Genomic DNA, 20,951 nt, shown 5'->3' with positions numbered 1-20,951 from the left:
GTTTATTAAATAATTTGAATCTGCTCGGTAAAGTTTCCATTTAATGCTAGTTGAAATGTGAATTATTTATCATGGATTTTTTCCCCAGCTTTCTTAAGGACAACACATGGTCTTTGATAAAAGCTTTTGAGTGCTGGATGTGCATGAGCTGGAACCACACACAACTAGCTTTCTGTAGTAGCTGTAGAACAAAGGTTTGATGTTGACATACCTTGCACAGTTCCTCCAGGATGGTGCAAAGCAACGTTTTGCCTTGTATTTGTCTTGCACATACTTGCCCAGAGAAAAAAGAAAAAAAACACCAAAACCAACAACATTGCTCAGTGCTGATGACAGCAGTTGTCAGAAAGCTGCTCATTTCTTAAGGGAAACGAGCTATTATTCTCCCAAGAAGACCAGCATAAGACTCCCAGTGACTTCCATGAAGCCAGGTTCAACCCAAACCATTCTGACAGCCTCACCCAGCAGATGGGGAAACAGCTCCACCTTTCAGACCATGTTTTGGGAGAAACAAGGATAAGTTAAGACCCTGAATGGAATAACAAATGAGCTGTGCCTTCCCGACTGAGAAACCGAGCTCAGCACTGGGACACAGCCACCCCAGTACGGCCTCCAGTATCTTCACCCTGTCACCAGCTCAGGTTTGGGAAATAATTTATCTTGGTCTTGGTTTGCTACCCCTGATGCTCTGAATGACAGTAAATGTCCTGTGATTTCCCTGTGCCAAAGAAGCACTACTGATATAACAAGGAAGGTGATGGCGTTGGACAGACATTAATTTGATGCATGGATCCAAGTCCAAATCTCTGCTTTTCCTGATTAAAAAACCCTCACTTTTCATTTCTCTGTATTTCAATGTCTCTTCTATACAGCGAGAGTAATTATTGCTATAATTCACAGGGATGTAGTGAGAATAAGTGGGCAAAGGTGTCTGGAGTGCAGGCACTCAGGCATTGACCTACACAATGTATATCACCTTTTCTCCTAAAATTATTTATCAAGTAGGTTATTTTTAAGTGTCATTTTGACCTTGTTTTGCCCATGTGATTTTCTGCCTTTTGGTCAGTAGGTGCCAGCTCCAGCAAAGATGGCGAATCAGCTTAAATGCTGCAGGGACCGGCACTTTAGATGCTGACCGCAGGGTCGTGTTTGCACAGAGGCCACAGCAGCACTGTCAAGGAACCAAAAAGCAAGTGCAAACAGAGTTGTGCTGCCTTTATGGCCCCATACAAATCTTTTCTCACATATGGGAGTAGACCTTAAGACACCAGGACGAGAGAAAAGCGTTTTATCTCTTCTCTGTGATATGGGGTTGAACCTGTCCTTACACGCAGCCGCTATTGTGCACACACGTTTGGAAGAGTTTCAGATAAACATCAAAATGCGCCTCTTCTGATGTCAAGCAGGAGAGCTCTTTGCTTTTACTGAACCATGACAGAGGGCAGCTCGTGTTCCCCTGGCAGTGCAGGGCCAGGGCCAGCAAACAGCGGCTGGAGCCGTGCAATGAAAGCTGGGGCTTGTACCAGCAGGCAATCCCACCCTGCACGCCTCCCCCCTCTCGGTCTCACTTTGATTCCTATTCCAATGAGCAGGGAATGTTCGGGAGAACACCAGCCTCCCAGGCTCAGCGGGATGCTGCAGGGCACAGCAGCATAGGGAAAGTCACTGAGGTGTCCACTACATTGGGGCAAAATTAACATAGGTGGATGCTTCATCAATTTGCTGCATATTTTTGTAATTTTCCATTGTTGTATTTCAGTGCCAAAGCCAGGTTCTTCTGTCTGTTTTATGGTACCTGGATGTCAAATTTAGCTTATCTTGTTGGCTTCAGCAGAACAGTAAACGCAATTGAAGGTCTTTCTCTCCACCCAGAAACAAAACTGCCTTTGGGAAGTGCCAGTTTCTCTTCCCTGTTTAAGGAAGCTCATGACTACTCTGTCCCTAACTTTGATACCTCACTTAAGAAGGATGAACTTAGGCCTTAAAACACATCCTTCTTTCTCTTTGAAATCCAGGCAAGAACATGCTTTGAACGAAAGATGATCTGCAGCAATGTGCTCAAGAGAAATTGCTTGCTCCAGGGAGCAGTGAGCGCTCTGGTTCATCCTGGCTGCCTCCTGGGCTCCGACCCATGCAGAACAGCCCAAGAAATGACTTGTCTTTACTCTGGCAACCTCCCGCAACATGTCACCTCTCCTCCTCTTTTTTAATTGTTCCTCCTCACCATTCGTGACTCCTCACATTCACTTCCTGTCTTCGCATTCGTGAAAATATTGATTTTTTTTTTCAATTTTCAACATTAATAACATTAATACTGAAGTAACTCAGCAAAATTTGCCTTACACCCTTACCCAGGACCTCAGCAATATTTCAGATTCCCTATCCCACTGGTTTCAGGGTTTGGGCCTTCATCCTTACCTCTCTGATTAAATAATTACCTTTAAAATCCTTCACCATTTTCACCCTGATAATAAAGCACAGGAAAACGTGGCGGTAAGCTTCATGAATATTTATTTTTTCAACACTGAAGGAGCAAGTTTACCTAACAGCTTTGCTACCCGATTGTCTGCAGAACAAGGAAGCTATGGCCATGTTAACGCAAGCAGTAGTAGTTTATTGTTTTAGTAGACACTTCTTTTTCCTTCCTTTTGAATAAACACACCGCAGGGTCTGGGGGGGACGTGTGCCAAGAGCATTACTGAGCGCAGCAACAGCCGAACAAAGCGCGGCAAAAACACAACCCTAATCATAACAGAGTGAGCAAGTATTGTTACAAATGTTCTCTTTAGTATGGAAATGAGCCAGGGGTAATAAAAACACCATAAAAATGTCAAAATGACCGATCACCATGAAGCACTGGCCTTTTTATAACCAAAACGTGCAATGAACTTAAAAAAAAATCCTGTGTTAAGAGAAATGCCATTTTTACTTAACTTTATTGTTCGACTTATCCTCACTTCGCTGCACAGTTAAATGATTGCAGAAGAGAGTAACTTCAGAAGGGCATCAGTAAAGAGCTGATTGATGTTCAACAGCATGCGAGCGCGATGGTGGACTCTGGATGGAAACAAACTGTTTAACCAGGGCATTAACATTAACACTGCTACCACCTCTTTATGAGAATATGGGGTATATTTATGTACTAATTGTTTGAACAGCAGCTATAAAACATAATGCTTAATAACATACAAATGAAGAGCTGTGTAACTCATGTAATTCCATCAGAAACTGCTCAGGAACAGCAGCTTGATTTTAATTACTCAGATCAAAGGAAAAAAGGCATTTTGAAGTCTGGTCTAAAGTGTTATTTATTACTCCTCTCACTAAAGCATAGACCAGCTCAGATAGAAATAGCTCGTTGGACTGGGTTTGGTTAGCAAAAACGGGAAAAAAAGATATTCATTGCTTTGCTGAAGTCCCCACATACTGGGGGACATATGCATATGTACATATATATGTTAAATCCTAATTGCAACAGTCTGCCAGAAAGGAAAAGATAAAAGAAATAAAAATTATAAAAGCTAAAATAAGGACAAATAAAGGTCACAGCTCAATGTATTGCTCTCAGAGACCCAAGGCTGGTAAACACACACAAAGGTGCCTTGGCTAAACACAAAATGTAAAATGGGCATCCTCTTCCCTGCAGACTCCACTCCATACATAGGCAATATATATCTGCCGCTTCACAGTCAGTGCAACACCAGGATTTCAAATATGGTTTTATCAGCCATTACTTCCTGGTTTCAACTACATAATCCACATTTTTGGTAGTTTTGTGGGTTTGGGTTTTGGTGGGGGTTTTTTTTTGACATATGTAGCAAACTTCTAAAAGCTGAGACTCTTGGCCCAAAAGATGCTTTGCTGGTAAGATAAGGTCAAGACCTAGTCTGAAATACCTACAGCTTCCCGATTACTAGCATTTTCTGGCAGGTCCACAATACAGAACCAGCCTGGTAGGTGGCCTAGGTGCAACCCAGTACATTTGGATGACAGATCCTAGCCCTGGCCAGTACCTTCATGCCTCATTTCTTCTTCTGTGAAATTGTTGCTGAGATCTACAGGTGAAACCCACTTTTTAAAGCCAGGCATTTTTGTGACTATGCCCCTTACACCCTCACTGCATCCATTGATCCACAGAGAAACACACATGAGCGGGCTCTCTGTGGGTCTGATACCCATGGCGGTCCCATGCACGTAGGAGACCTGCAGAGTCACATCGGCCAGGACTGTACACCCCAACACACAACTCCTCATGTCTGAACGAGTGTGCCCACCCGAGGGCAAGGGCAGGGCTGGCTCCATGCATGGCAAGAAGGGAACTGAAGATAATTACACCAGTAACCACTTTATGCAGCTGAGCAAGCCATTAACCGCACATATTTACATTCAAATTCACGTGTAAATCCTCCATGACACTATCTGCAGCAAATCCAGAAAGATTTTCTAAAATGCTGATAGCACAGAGGAGGGGTGTGTACATGCAGGGCTGCACTGCTGTTTTACACAAGGGGTTTCTAGCAGGCGCTGTAAACGTCGATGCACAACCCCAGTTTATATAAATAACACCATTACTGTAGTAATAAGCTGGAAAGTGCTGAGATCACATAGTCTGGAGGCAAGCGGGGCTGGGTGTGCAGCCTGAGCGAGGCTGCCATGTGCCAAACGTTCCCGTAAGGTCTGTGGTGCACGTGTGCAGCTGCAGCGCTCGCCAGGAGCAGCACAGCCGCCTGCAGGGGACCTGCACTTGTGTCTCCTTTTCTCTGCAGCTCAACTACATTTCTTCAGGGCCAGAAGGGACTGCTAGACAAACCCATCTGGACTATATATATCCCTTTATCCTAATAACATTCCTAAAATCTTGCATTCAACCGAAACACCCTGTCCACAAAGCACCCAGTCTTGTTCTGAAGATTTTTGAGAGATGCAGTGTCTACCTCTTCCGTTGATAGCTCCTTCCAAAATGTGTGCATTTCCCATTTAAATGTGTCTGGCTTCGTACTCTGGCCAGTAACTCCTGTCACATCTTTCTCTGCCAACGGGCCAGCCAGAGCAAAGATGTAAAAACCTTTCAATGACTCCATGCGTCCAATTGATTTCCCAATGGACGCTGCAGGGATTTTTTCCCATTGGCATATGCAAAAGCTGGAATGGGCTCTATATATGGAATAATCACTGACTACAGGTAATCTGGAGTCCTGGGTATACTCAGCATACCCTATGTAGGCAGAGGCGATGCTCAGTTAGGAAAGCCATAATAAATTTCCCATTAACCTTTGACCACCTCCCAGGTTTTGCTCCCTGCTACATCTCCCCTGGGGCTTTATTCCAGTATTTCAAACCTCTAAAGAGTTTCAGACAGCCACAGAAATGGAGCTGACAGAGAAATATTTCCTCTTTCCCACCCTAAGTGCGCAATTTCTGCACAGGGCTCTTTGGATCCGAGGTCCGGGTCAGGTCAAGATGAAATCTGGGTGACAGCCAGCTTTTCTGAACTTAAGATGTCACAGCTTGGATGTTTGCTGCCTCTGGAGTGAGTAGTGAGACACTCACATGTTTGCCTCAAAGGGGTGGAGGTGCTGGGCTTGACCTTGAAATCCCTGCTCCACTACAGGCACTGGAGTTCAGCCATAAGCTCCAGGGACCCCAAAATTTCAAGTTAATTGCACTTTGGCTCCTGGTGCAACTATGGCATTTGGCTCTAGAGATGAAGAGATCAAAAATAGTCCTTTTTCCATAAAAACCAGAAACTTTTTCCAAACCATTCAAAAAATAACGTCCCTGCTAGATTCACAGCACCTAAAGAAAATACCAGACCAAGCTGTGGTGCAAAGGTAATCGAGCAAGATTGTCTGCTTTGCCTTGCCAGCACGTATTCCTGATGTGTGCTAACACACATGCACACACATGCTCTCACACACACACAGAGCCATCCTTCCCTTCAAAACATAGAAAGCTTACAGAACTCTACCCTCTACTAACACAATTCCAGTCTTTTATTCCTTTTCTTCTGAAACTTTTATTACACAGCCACAGACAAAGACACACTGCCATCCTCTCTCATTTTGTGTGTTTAGTTACTGTATTTGTCACCAATTGAAAAGCATATAACACTTTTTATTTTCAATGTCTGAGAAAGGTTTTCAGTTTGAAAGGGGCCGACTGTACAAAGATTGTTCATACAAAGTCTAAAAATGCCACACACAGACTGGCAGGTAAGGCCATGTTTGATCTGTAATGCAAATAAAATAATGATGGTGAGTTTTAAGCCTAAAATTCCTTTGATCTTTGAAACCCCATGGCTTTAAAAGTACAACTGCCTTCTGTATCACAGTCTGGCACGTACATCTATATGCCTATATGTATATGTATGCATACACATTAAATAAAAAACCCGTGTTCAAAATAAGGTCAGTAGCTAATGGCAAGACTATGGTTTTCTTTAAACATCCTCCATTCATGGGGGAAGATGAGTCCATACTTTCCACTGAAGAAAAACAAATTCAAACACGAGCAGGACCTGGCTGAATTTATTTAGATGAAGGAAGACTTTGCAATACATGCAAGGCACAATCAAGCCCCAAAAATAAATGGCATGCAGTAGGGCATGGGACAGTGTAACTCTTAAGAGCACTTACAGATACCTTGTGGAGGCAAAATAATTCCTCAGAAATGCGAAACTCTCCTAGGCACAGCAATCCAGCGCAAGGCCCAGACAATATGAACAGCCCCTCTTAAACAAGGCATATGACAATACTTTGCTAGAGGGAAATCTCACACCATATTGGTGCCCAACAGAAGATGCTCAAGAGGAAGCTGATACCCAAGGCAGGGTGAAAACACCATGCTTTCTGCAAATCAAGACATTTATAGCATCTCCCATAGCACATCCCAAACCAGAGCCATCTTCTCAGTGCCATGATTGAGAGCTGCAGCTGTACTGAGCTGTTGCATTGGCCACACCGGGTGGTTTACTGCAATGTTTGCCTTTGGAGCTCACTCTGTCAGCATCGCTAGAGATTTGCCTCTAAAGGCGGGAGCTTTAAAGGGCAGGAAGAGGCTACTCTTTCTGCTTGAGCCATGTGGGCATATATAATTTTTTGGACTGTGTGACACAGCACTACAAAGGTGGATCACAAAGGGTAGAAGGCACCGGTGGAGAGCGTTACGCTCAGCGTGGGAGTTTGTGCTGTATAGGAAATACAGGATTGCTTCTTTTAACCCACTAACCCTCCCTCTGAGGGTCAGTGATATAGCTGCCATTTGAAAAAGTGCTGTAAGACAGTTTCTTAGGGCTTGGTCAGAGCTGAATCATACAAAACCACCTCCACTTTTGAAGCTGGTGTCAGTGCCACTAGCACAGCATGTGTTAGAAATGTCCCCTCGCTGCAGCACTGGCACAGAGAGCAGAGAAGGGCTGCAGGCTTAGCAGTGAACCCTGCCTTCTGCCATGCCCCTAATGCTGCTGAAATATGCATTAGCTCGGGCAGTACCATGGTGCAGTAAGCAGCTTCCCACAGGCAGGAGATATGAGATGTAGCCCCTAGTAGCTCTTACGGAAACACCCACTTACTGCTTTCTTAAAATAAAGGTGATGCACTTAGATGTTTTAGTGTTTTTTAAATTAAATGACTTAATAATCTACAGCTTTTAAGAACCCCTGCCTAAATCATGCCTTATATCTGAACAAAGCCCCCAGTGCTCACATCTATGTCTCCCTGAAGCTGAGAGGATGCATACAAAGATACCCATTATCTACAGACCTCATAAATTTATGTTAACAAAATGTAACTGAACCCTCCGGGGGGGGGGGGGGGGGGGGGGGGGGGGGAGGTAGTAATAGTTTGCTTTATTATAACCTCTCCAGGAAGACCATCTTGAAGGATGGTCTTCTGTAGAGGTTATAACATGGATTTCCTACTGAAACATACAGGAAAGCAGCTGTGTCCTGTGGAGAGCTGTATTGCAACTGTGCCAGTCAGTAAACTCCACTTGATTAGGAAGGTTCCCCTTTTCTAAACCCTTCTCCTCCTCCCCTTCCCCAGAATTATCCCAGCCAGCACCAACACAGTGGGTAGGGATGGAGCCACTGATCCAGGTGGCTAAGGCAAAAAAAGGGACTTTTTTTGAGCAGCATGTATTGGTGAAGGAAAGCAGGAGCTTACGTGCTTTGCTGAATCAGGGCCCCATCTTGAAGCACTACGGCTGAGCAAACAGGGAACTGTTTGGTTTGCTGCTGACTCAAACAAGCCAGCAAAAAAATCACTGCAGGTCGACCCAGAGCAAATACCTTCAGAAAGGTTCAGACAAAAGCAAAGCCTAAAGTACTGTTTTGTTTTGGGTTAAATGAAGTGCTTCACTTTTAAACGGAGTTTAAAAGTAGCTGGTTTGAAGATCTCTTTCCCAGAATGGGCCTGAGAAGGAAGTAATTTCAAACTTAAAAACTGGCATGTTTCAAATTTTCAGGGTTTTTTTACCAGCAAACTTTAAGTGAAACTCAAGCGAAGAGCAAACAGTTGCAGCATTGCTGAACCCGCCTTCTCTAAAGAAAATTTTAGCCACTGAAGGGTTGGGTGCCCCTCTACGGCAGCAGCAGAATGAAGTGTGAGCTCTCCTGCAGGGGAGTAGCTCCCTGAGCATTCTTCTTACTGCACCCAGCTCATCCTCCGCCCAGCTCATCCTTCGCTGGCTCCTTCAGCAACTGCATTTACAAATGAAGTGTCCCACCTACATTTCATGGTTTCCCCTCCTACGCACCCTGAGACCCAAGTTCATTTTACAGGCTCAAGAAATGATTATCTCTTGATTTGCAAAGTCTTCTTTTAAAAAGAAAACCCATTGCAGGTTTGTGCTTAAAAAAAAAATGTAACCTCCCTGCCCCTCATACCCACCCCCCCCAAAAAAAAAAATGCATAGTGAAACTGATTTCCCTGTGAGCAGAGAACTTTGCTACTGAAGATGACAAGGGGTCCATGAGAAGCAATCAGGCCACTGCAGACCCTCACAGCCAGAATATAAACAGCGGGAAAAGCCAGTTACTGATGGAAAGGATGGCACCAGCAGTACCTGAGATGATGTTATGAGATTACACGTGGCTAGTGTAAAAAGGCATAGAGATAGATGACCAAGGTTAGGAGAATAACAGTTGGTCACATGCTACATGGAGTGTATTCTCAGCATGGCATCTATAGAACCTGAAAAAAAAATCTTTATTTTCTTTGATCAAAAATACGTATAGAAATGCCTGTTTTGAGGAAAATATCATACATTTTTTTCTTGTTTAACAAAATAAATTAAATATACATGACTTCTGTTTAAACTCTATATAGAATTACAAAGGTTTTATATTTGCAATTGGATTCATTTCCAGTCCATATAGGTATTTAATATGGTCCTTATTTATTTTCTCTTCTTTCTGTTTTTACTGTTGTTTGAACTGCAACAAAGTTGTATCATTTCCAAAATGTTATCTGATGGGAGGGGACAACCACACACAACCTAGGTGAGTATTTCTCAAATGCATTTCTTCCTACAATATTATTATTTCATTCTACTTCTTTCTTACTCTTTTTTCTAATGTTTTCATGTATTTTGCATTGACGTAGAAAATCCAGTAGCTTGTCACTGTGAGCCATCAGAGAAGGACAGCGTGTTTTGCTTTCTTCACCATCAGCAGTTCAATTATTATTATTATTAATTATTATTATTTCTTAAATATAAATATAAAGGTGTCCTGTACAATGTTCCTATTTCCTTCTTTCCTTTTTCCTGGTAGTGGCACTGAGTCCTAGGACCAGGGGAGCGGAACACTTGCAGTTTGATCTGCAGAACACCCCATGGGAAACATGATGCCTTCAACTTGCAGAAATTGAAGCAACTACCTTGATTAGCGTTTCAGAGTAAATGACCATGATTGAGAAGCTTTCAGCATTTCACGTTGTGAACAGAAATCAGGTTTTCCAGACCCTCTTGTGTCAATTTTTTCCCCTGGAAAAAGTGAATTGCTGATGTTTCCTCATGCTTTGGCACTAAACCTCAGCTACTTTAGAGCTCGAGTCACTCAGAGCAGGATGGGTCTGGCGGCTTCCCACCAAAACAAGTGATGTGCAGCAGGCACAAGAACAGCAGTGCCCATCCAGAAAAGCACCACAGTCACCTCTTGCTCTTCTTGTTCCTTTTAGCAAACAAGGAAGGAGGTGGTGGTTCACATCCCTGTGTCCTGTCTCACTTGTTGCCACCTTGATTAAAAAATCTGGGAAGGCTCCACTGTTGGAGATGGCTGCCTCTCTGCTGAGATTTGGAGTTCCTTCATTATTCCTCAGCTACATCCTGATTGCAATAATTAAAAAAAAAAATCTCTTTTCTCTCTCTGTCTTTCTCTATTATATATATATTTATATAGATAGATATAGATATATACACATATATATACACACATACACACACGCATATACAATTATATATATATGTATATATATATTTAAAATTACATATATATTCTTTTCTGTCTGCTTTGCCTATTGCTGGCAGTGTGAGCTGACTTGGAGCAGTCTCTTCTGAGGTACCACGAGGAAAAGCCCAAACAAGCTACTGTACACGGCTGTCCTCTTAGCACTGGTACTGAATGTGCTGGTGCTGATGGACTTTGCCTTCCACATGCGAGTGGGTGTGGGTGTGGATGTCCGTGTAAATCTTTGGGTACATTTTGGATGCCATGGCCGGGGCGAGTGCAGGCCCTTGGGACAGTAAATGCTGCTGCTGCGCGACATATTCCTCATAGTTTATGGAGGAGATGCAGTCTTTGTCAGGGACCTGGGAGACACAGATCCTGTCCCGGGGCTGCGGTCGGTGCACGGGGGCAGCAGCTGGAGGGGAGCAGGGTTTCTTCTTGGTCTGGCAAAGCCACAAGAGGATTGTCCCAAAGATGAAGACAGCTCCGGCAGGGATGCCGATGATCACGGGCCAGGGCAGGCTGCTGGCCGAGGAAGGGGGTACAGGTGCACTCGGAGGCTTGGGATCTGGACATTACAGCAGGAGAGAGACAGAAAGAGTTAATTAAATGCAGGCAAAGTGGATTCAAAACAGATGTCACACTTGGGCTGGCTTTTGTACAGGCTGTCTGGCAACCCTGCCAGACCAAGTAACAAGGGAGAAATCAAGCCAGCACATGTTTGGTAACTGCTTTGCTTTTCAGTGCTCCTGGAAGGACAAGCAACTCATTTTCTCTGGTTGGGGGAGAAGTCTTTGGAGGATTCTTTAACTTTCTTATCCAAGCTTTAATGGACACACTAGAGCCAGCCTGAGAGTTTCCCAAAACCCTCACTCTGCAATGAAGTGGGCTTCACTGCCCAGATTGAAGGACACAACACGGGACGTGTCAGTAATACCTCCATGTCAGCAGCCCAGGAGGCACGACCAGGTTGTGCAGAGCCATGGCACATTGCCCACTCGCCTCTGGCAGGTCTGCGTGGGCTTTAGATACTCTTCAGTACCCCTATCTAGCGATACCGGAGCCACTCAGCAGTGCTCTGCCGAGGAAGGCAGCATGAATGTGATATTTTGGAGGTCCTGTGTGGCTGGAAGATGGAGGATGGGAAAAATGTAGGTGAGCTGATGTCCCCTCTTTGGTGCCCAGGCCATGGAGAACTGAAAGTTCACTTGGCATTAAAGTGTGTGTCCAACTCCCTACACCAAATGGGATCTACATTCACCAGTCTCTTTGAAGCTGCCATTGGCTTTCCAGGGGTAGCAAATTAAGCTACCAGAGGAGATAAGATGCTTCAGACAGCATCTTTCACACTTACCTCCCCCTTCCCCGCTCTGCTGTTGGCAGCCTGCATATCCCTGGGTAGCCACTCCATTTTCTCAGCCGGATCTCTTGATTTACCCCAGGAGGCGTCCTGGGGTAGGATCCTAGCTATTAAAATCCCCATCTAAATATCTGCCACCTGGGATTTCCAAAGCCCTAAAAAGTACCTAGGCACAGAATTCAGCTTGCAGGGAGACACTGAAGAAATTGAAAACCACAGGCTATCCAAATCACCCAATATGTTAAATTAAAAAATATATTGCTTAAGTTTCAAGCCAAAGTTCTTTAAGACACTACTGTCTTTTTCTCTCCTTGACAAATAATCCTATGGCTAGTTTGAAATATTAAATATATACCATGTGGTCTCTTTGAAGTTAGAAGGACCTATACTATTGACCTCCATAGACAAAGCTTTGATTCACCAGCACTGGAAATTACAGAATAATTTAGGCTGGAAGGGGAGTCTGGAGGTCATCTGGTCCAGCCCGCTGCTCAAAGCAAGACAGGATCAGAGAACTGACCCATGATGCTGACCACGAAAACAACAGTCTTCATGTTGGTTGGCAGAAATCCTTTGCTGGGCTGAAATGAAAGTGTTTTGATATTCATCTATGCTGCTCTTCAGAGCTGTCTATGTAAAATCTGGTAGATTCACAAGCAAGACGGTGGTTTTTAAGTCATGGCCTTGAAACCACATCTTTGCCTTTGAGGGCAAGCTGGGTTCTCCTTCTCCGACACTGCCAATAACAACAGGCCTGCAGGCTTTGCTTCTGGTACGAGGCCTCATTATAGTCCCATTAAAATCAATGGAAAGTCTCCCACTGATTTCAGCAGGAGCTGGATTGGAGTCTCATAGTTCAGAAACTCCCAGAGGATTTGAGTCATATCCCACCCACACAGCCTTCTCTTTAGGACTGACAGGCTTTCCAGTTGGGAGTTTTGTCCTCAGTCTAAGTGATGCAGAAGATGCCAGGAGCATTCTCTTACTTGGCAGCCCATTGTCAGTATCAAAATTCAAGCCAGTGACTCTCGGTGGCTGCTGAGACACAGAGCATTGGCAATCAGTGAACAGGACAAGATGTGCTGCCGTAGTTACAGGAGTCACAAGCATCTTCCCCACTACCCACACAGAAAACCAGTCCTAACAGCCTGGGAGAGTTAATGATCTCTGTTTCTTTCTGGTGTCTTGACTGGAGACACCCCATCAGGCCTAAGAGCTAAAATGTTCTGATACTGGCTCCAGCACCTGCACTCTCTTAGTTGTGCTGGTCTTGTGATGGTGAAGGGAAGAAAAAGCAGTGAGATTGATTTTTGTCATAAAACCGGTGGATCTGAAGCTAGATTCACACAGCAAGATGAGGCAGAAAGAAATGCCCTTTTCAACACAAAAAATATTTATCAGGGCAGAACTGCAAAGTCAGGAGGCAAAGGAGCAAGTAACAAAGTGCCTCAAGCACACTTGATACAGCCTCAGTCAGACGTGGCCACCAGCTCTGAGGTCTGGGGAGAGAAGGAAGCAGCTGTGAGTTTGGTACAAAAGTCCCCAGGGGATCATTGGGTAAGAATTTAACTAATCAACCCCTCTCTCTTCCACACTCATTCTTTTCTTTTCATTGTGACCGGGACAGTTTTTATTCTCTCATTTTATGGGCTCATATCATTGTTTCCTTTAACCAGTAAAAGCAATACAAACAAGAGCAAAAGAAAGAAGAAGTGTAAGGGAATGGGACTGGAAACTGCTGCTATTCAGTTCCCCTCTCATGTCCTGCACCTTATCACTGAAGTGATGTAGTGCCTGCAACTGCGGTATCCTTTCCCAGCTCCTCTTCTGTACAGGAACAGATAATTCATTTCATTTCACCTTGCTGGAACCATTATTCCCCAAGAAGGGAGAAAAGGAAACATCATCAAGAGGATTTCAGCAGGGGCTGATTTATATCAGGGTTGATTTAGTCCCTCATTCATTCTTATCAGAACTGGGCATCACCGAGGGCCATGGAGCCTAATGGGCATCAGTAGTTGTATTAATAAATAACATGATGCAGACTACGGGTTCAGATGGGGGGGAAAAAAAGGCATAACTCACCTGGCAGGACTGTGAGAAAAGCACTGCGAAAGCTGTAGCCCATGGTGTTTGCCCCTAGGCAAATGTACATCCCTGCATCCTCTTCCTTGGCTCGAGTAATCATTAGTTTGTTCAGGTAGGAGCCATCGGGACGGGACCAGACTTCTCCCGTGGGCAGCACAACAAACTTCTGTCCCCCAACATCGATGGTTGAGTTGTACTTGCTCTCTGTGCCATACTCCACCCTTTTCAGCCACTGGATGACAGGTTTGACATCACTGCGGACTTTGCACTGAAAGGACGTGGTCCCACCGTAGTCTACTGTTGTGTTGACAGGGTGCGTCCCTGTCAGGATGGGCTTGGATCTTGTCCTCTCTGCAAAAAAACACAGGGAGCTCCATGAAAAAAGGTGTTTGCCAAGCTCATTAACTTATGATTGCAGAAACATAGGGAAAAGGTGTAGGAGGGATGCAAAATATTTGTCTAGTCCAACTCCCTGCCCCAAGGCAGGCTGAGACTTCTGCAAAACTCCTGATACAAACTTGCTCAGCCTCTGCCAAACCCTCTAATCGTGGATGCTCTCTAGTCTCACAAGACAACTCCTCCATTGACTGAGGCTTAGCAAGTCTTTTCTCACGTTCATCCTGAATCTTCCTGTTTCTAATATGGAAGTGACTTACTCTGTCTGCATCAGACCTGGAAAAAAGTTTGCCCTCCCTTTTAGCTCTCACATTTTCAGCCCTCTCTTCTGTACACTGAACAACCCTCTTAACTGCTAAGCAAACGGTGTCCTAAGAACCTCCTATACAAGGGTTTTCTCTTTGCTGTGTTTCTTCTCTCTCATGTCACTCATGAAGCATTTATATTTGGGTACCCAGTTTGTGGTGGTATGACTTGACACCACAGAAGTCAGACCTGGTGTTTCTGCTCTTTGTCCAGACTGCTGAATTTCCCCATTCCCTTGCTGTACATCACAGCTATGAGATGACAAAAGTGTACTCCCACTTACCCTCATGTATCAGGGACCATATCGCAGAATAATGGGATCTTAATGATGTAGCTCGATCTACACAGTCAGAGGCTGTGGCAATCTCTCTTGAGTCTTGACCATGGAAGATAAATGGCCTGATACTAGCCAAAAAGGCCAAAACCCATATCAGGATTAAATCTGGGCAGTAGTACAGGTCTAAACATGAATGAAGTGGATTATTTCACTGTAAATGTTCCCTTGATATTGACCCTGACGATGTCTTATTGATGTTTATAAATACCTGAAGAGTGAGTGTAAAGAAGATGAAGCCAGGCTTTTTTCAGTGGTGCCCAGTGAAAGGACCAGAGGCAGTGGGCACAAACTGAAACACAGGAGGGTCCTTCTATACATCAGGAAACACTTCTTTACTCTGTGAGGGTGATTGAGCACTGGCACAGGTTGTCCAGAGAGACTGTGGCATCTCCATCATTGGTGATATTCAAAAGCCGACTGGACATGGTCCTGGGCAACCAGATCTAGGTGACCCTGCTTGAGCAGGGGAGGTTGGACCAGGTGACCTCCAGAGGTTCCTTCCAACCTCAGCCATCCTGTGGTTCTGTGATGCTGTGTCTTACTACCGTGCCTATTACAGTGCAATACGTATTCTCAGATACAACCTCATTTTTTAATCAGATTATTTAAAAGTACATATCTATTGAAAGTCCACACCAGAACCGCTGTGGCTACTACCACTCTGGGGACAGTGACATGTACCTTCTCCTTTTGGTCTTCCCAAATGTCCCCTAAGGACAGACAAAATCGCATGGGAAAAGGCCCCTTCTTTCATGGACTAATGGCAGGATATCAATATTGTCTCATTTTTTTTCTGGGAGTCCTTCAGCAGATATCTGTCACCTCTGTTCCTGGACCTGATAGCTGGGGACCAAACTCTGCTGGAAGCCATCCCATGCCATGTCATCCACTGCTGGGGAAGCTGAAACCACAGGTACTACCAGTGAGGAAGATCTTCTCTTCATCCTTACCTCCCTGCTTTTATTATTTATTTCTTCAGACTAATCGTCCCCACACTCACTATGGAGCAAATTTTTTGGAGGAAGATCTCAGAAGGCTTTTTCTTTTCTAGCCAATAACAAAACCCTTCCCTTCTCACATTTTTTTTGCCTCAAGTCTCATCTGATGAAGGAAACAAGATGGTAGGGAAGAAAATTAAACACAAGACGTTCACAAGACCATCCTTTCCAGCATGATCATAAGCCTCAGGTTGTGTCAACACCACATAAAGTCAAAGGAAAAATACATCCCTCATTCTAAGGAATGTTTGGATTTTTTTTTTTTTTTCATGCTAGCAACAGAGAAATCAGTCACAGTTTCCAGACAAGGTGGTACTGCAAATCTTTATCCTAGGCACAGAGAGAAATTATGGTATCACAGTGGGTGGTAACTGCTGGCAACCATCAACCTCTTGTGACGGTGAACACTGTTGGATTGAGCCCGTAACAAAGCAGCTCCCACCAGCACTGGCTTTGGGGTGAGAGGACTGAACAATGGACCCTCTTTCAAAAACTCAGGATACTTTCAATAATAAGGGCTCTAAAGATGTGCTTGGGAAAGAAGAATACCAGAGTGGTCTCTATAGGCTTTGCCTTGGGACTACGAGCAGGAATCGCAGCTGGGGAGACTGAGACTCAGATAAGCAGGACTTAGGAGTGGAGGCTCAGGGGGGGGGAAAAACGGAGGAAATTGAATAAAACCTGTAATGCTCCACAGAACGATGTTAAAAATAGAAAGATGTCTGAAAACTGCTTAATGCCCTTATCTCTTTGACTCTGGTTCCAGCTTTGGTTACTGTTTTCACTCCTAGCCAGCAAAAGCTAATGAAAACAAAGGTTACATACATCTTTAAGTTGATAAAAACTAAGATAAACAGGGACACAGAAAGGGGTTTGTTCATGGTGCTGTCTGGTTTTGATGAACTGAAAATGCCACAGCTGCCATTAGGATGGGGCTTGATTCATTTCCCTGTCTCTGCTCCTGGTTTTAGTGTAAACACATGTTTTTACTGTCTCCACACAGCTGCATCTTTATCAATCCCAGATGTCCAGCAGGTTTGTGCCTTTGGAGCCCAACAGAGCTCCCCACATGTGCTTTTAATTCCTGTGATTCTAGAGAAAGGACTTATCAGAGAGCAGATCTTTACCTTTAAGAACAATCTTTCGCACTGGGACAAACTTTCACATGCTAAAATGCACTCACAGACAGGCAAACAACATGCTTTCCATGTGGCTGCAAATAGCCCTCCACGCCTCTGCTCCTCATTAACAAAGGCTGTTCAATCTTCCCTCCACTCAGCTCGTCTTCTCTACTTTCGTGAGTTGGCTGCTCTGTAATTACTTCCGTGACAACTTATGATGATGTCACAGACAAAGGACAATGATCTAAGAATGAGAGCTCTTCTCTGATAGACTTAGGTAGGATTTGAGTATAATTACCTTCACTAATAATAGGGGAAACAGGAGATTAGACAGCAAGAATCAGAATAGCTAGAGAGTAACAAAAGCAATTTACCCCACCACAATGCAGGGTAATCCCCCCCAGCTCATCTTCTAAGGGCTGAATCTTTAAAGCTACACAGGCACCTAAAGATACAGACAGGACCCCAGCAGGTTTTGGGGGTTTTTTTTAGTATCTCGTTTGTACCCACCTGAACTTTCAGATACCCAAATGTTTTTTTAAAATCTTGCCCTAAAGCCTGGTCTGGCTAATCACTTTAGTGATAAGGTTTCTGCTAATTCCCTTGGGAGACTTCTCTAATGAAGTGGGCCTCCTATCACAGCTATCTACATTTTCAATTGATTGGTTTCACCCTGTTACCGCTCTGATAGAGTAATCTGGACCATCCTAAATATTTCCACCCCTCTTCTGTGGCACGTGAAAGGGCTTTCTCAGTTAGTTCTCAGGCTGTCCTTGAACTGAGTCCATTGGTAGTATAAAATTGAGCTGGGCAATAGTGAACTTTTACCATGCAGATGCCCTTAGAGATGACTGTTTCCCAGGTTTCCCTCCTCATTTCTGCTACTAAATTGCATGTTGCTACTCTGTCTTGCCCAGGTGTTAGGTTTATTCTAGACTTTTGGCAATACTTGCCCTGTCTCTGCTGATGTTTTTAATACTTTCCCATTTCTGTGTCCAGTTATCAGCACTGCACACTTGCCATCAGTCTCTTTACCCACCCAGCCCCCTTCTCAAAGCTCCCTCCCTGCCTTTCCACCCCAGACACTGCACTTACGGATTACTTCAACTTTGTATGTTGCATTAATTTCCCCAACTTTGTTAAACACTCGGCAGGTGTATTTCCCGCTGTCCTCTGGCTTCAGGTTCTTCAGGTTCAGTGTCCACTTCTTCTTCTTGTTCTCCCCAATCTCTTGAGGTGTGAGGGGCTTATTGTCCTTCAGCCACGTGATGTCGGGCCGTGGGTTCCCACTGGCCACGCACTTCAGGCGGATGGAGCTGCCGACAGGACGGGCGATCACTCTCCGTCTCATCTTGGCGGGCTGCGTGAACCTGGGCCGGGCTGCAAAAGGCATGAAAAATTGACTGTGGTGAGCAAAGGGGATGCAAAGAAGGATACCACTGTCAAATGTTTCAGCCAAATTTGCTTGAGATGCACCCAGCAGCCCCATCCATACCAGTGTATAACTCTGGAGATATCGATCCAACCTGACACATTTGAATGTCTACTGGACTGCTATGGCCACTGCATTAGCGTTCTGCATAGCACAACCCTGGAACTTCTCCATGTCCATAAGGCAACTGTGTCAGACCATCTCACAAAATAATACCAAAATCGTGCCACTGTCACTGAAGGCAAAATGCAGTCCCGTAATCACATTATAATTGTTACCATATTCCATGCCACAAATGCAAGCCCTTAGCCAAGACCAAAGGAAAAACCTCAGATTCCTGTCAGGCTGACCATTTTCTAAACCTTTTGCTGGTCACTTGAAGCTTCCTTTTCTGGAGATGTTTTGCCCCTTAGTTGTCACCGGTTTTAATGGGACTTAGGAAGAGTCAACATCTTTTCAATATGTAGGAAAGTCTTAGAAGTGTGCCAGACTTTTTGTATCTTGATCTGAACTTAAATGTATGCAATTCATTCAACACTAATTTATGAAGCATTTACACTGAAAGGCCCAAAGAAGCAAACAAACAAATGGAAAGACCTCCCAAAAAACGCCTTGAGTTTGTTATTAGAAAATACCTCATGCCAGCCCATCCCGAAAATGAAAAAGCTGAAGCAATAGCTGCTGGTGACAGAATCATGGGTTAAGACTGTCACCTTGTCTTAGCAAGGAAATCACCAGCATTTCTAACAGCAGTGACAAGAACACTAGAGAAATGCAAGGTTCCCACGAGGCAAAGTCTGAAACTTGACTGCACCTAACTTAATTCAGATTATGTCAGAATTACAGAGGGAAAGAGGTGGCACCTTTATACCCTAATAGCTTTACTGAAATTGCAGAGAGTTTTCCTGCAAAGTCATGAGTTGGTCTACCTAATCAATAGGAAGAAAAAGATGTTTGCAAACTTTTAAGACAGTTGAAGCAATAGAACATGATCTATTGCAAGGCAACAGCTTGTAGAATTGTATCCTGCAATGAAGAATTCAAAAGAAATTACAAATTCATCGCAGCTACCTTTTAATTATGCGATAGCAGTCCGGGGCACTTCTAACTGCCGTCTCCTGCTAAGATTAACACCACTGCTGACTCCCAGTTGGTATGTTCTCCCAACACCCAAAATACTCCTGCCAAATTCACCTGTCTTTTTATTTTGGCAAAGCCATTTTCTTCAAGTCCATTCAGCATTTCCACAACAGATTTCTCCCCCTGCTTTTGAACCCTGTCTCTTGCTTACCATGATCTTAGTCTTCAGCCCCAAAGGGCAGTGTCCCTGCAATTTTGCACTGCCCTGGTAAATCCTCCCTGATCCTTTTTGTAGTAAATAAGAGAAATAGGTAATGAGTGGCCTGTCCCATGGCACACTGGGTTGAATTATGCCCACCAGCCACTGGCCTTCACCAACGGCAGCTAGAAAGTCACAACCTCAGCAGCACATAACACACCAAAGCAAGCTGGGAACACTGTGATTCAGGTATCGGGGAAGTTAGCTACAGCACAGAGGGGTGGGATGCCCTACTAGAGAGCCAGCCCTGCTCTGGGATGTGCATTACAGCAGAGCTTTGCTGGATGGAGGAGGCTGGTCTGCAGCTTCCTCTTTCCAGGCACTGGGGAATGGCAGCCATTGCCCTTTAAGGTCTGTGAACATATCTCTTAGTCCTTACCCCTCTGCAGCCTTGCCCAACATCCCTCCCACTCGGAAGACACCCTTTGGCATACCCCTCTCTTCAGAGTCCTTCTTTGTAGGGGAAACCATCTGCATCTGTCTCTGCAGCCTTCCCTTGCCCCCCTTGGCTGTCATTTTGGGTCCCAGCCATTTCATGTTATTTCAAACTCTTGCTTAGAAATGCTTTACTCTCCATACAGAGGCTTTCATGTGTAATCTAATGAACCGGAGCAACTCCAGCACTGAAAGTCCTTGCTGTGACAGCTGAACAGCAAGTGTGACATACTAACCCACTCCACAGGTCACAGTGCAGAAATTGCTGGGTATATCCTTGGGAGTTTGCTGCAAGAGGAGGCCCCCTCCCAGCAAAAACAATCACCCTCCCAGAAAGACAATTAACCCTGTCAGAGCTGCATGTTGTGAGCAATGACAGACTGAAATTAAAGTTTGAACTGAAGGAGACATGCCGATAAAGGCTGTCGTGGAAATCGAGTAAATGTCTGCAAGGTGCATGAAGACGCTAAGAACCAGCTGTGAAATGGGCCTGAACAGATATCCTCGAATATAACAGCAATTTACTTTGAGACCAGGAACTGCAGGTCCAGGGATGTGTAGATGCTCATCGGATGGGATTCCTGGGCTGGGGCTAACACACCAAAGAGCAGGTTGGGGACAGGACAGTCACACTGCCCATGCAGAGTGAAGGGTCTAGCGAGTGAATCTAAGCTCTCACCTCCCCTCACCTC

The 20,951-nt window shown here is 44.6% G+C and overlaps 1 protein-coding gene across 3 annotated transcripts in view; it reads right to left on the bottom strand.

The window, feature by feature from the left end:
• Window positions 1–6,511: 6,511 nt before the first annotated feature.
• FGFRL1 (fibroblast growth factor receptor like 1) overlaps window positions 6,512–20,951 on the bottom strand; it is a 181,799-nt gene continuing 167,359 nt past the window's right edge. For all 3 annotated transcript variants that reach the window (XM_055795272.1, XM_055795273.1, XM_027791464.2), the window contains 3 exons: window positions 18,149–18,433; window positions 13,893–14,246; window positions 6,512–11,015 (listed from right to left, as the gene is read on the bottom strand). In XM_055795272.1, coding sequence (XP_055651247.1) covers window positions 10,606–11,015; window positions 13,893–14,246; window positions 18,149–18,433 — 1,049 coding nt within the window. In that variant the 3' untranslated portion in view covers window positions 6,512–10,605. The remainder of the gene's footprint in view (window positions 11,016–13,892; window positions 14,247–18,148; window positions 18,434–20,951) is intronic.

Source organism: Falco peregrinus, chromosome 2 (assembly GCF_023634155.1).
Source record: "Falco peregrinus isolate bFalPer1 chromosome 2, bFalPer1.pri, whole genome shotgun sequence".
In the NCBI taxonomy this organism is placed as follows: Eukaryota; Metazoa; Chordata; class Aves; order Falconiformes; family Falconidae; genus Falco; species Falco peregrinus.
Note: the sequence above shows the minus strand (reverse complement) of the source record. Positions and strands in the feature narration are given on the sequence as shown.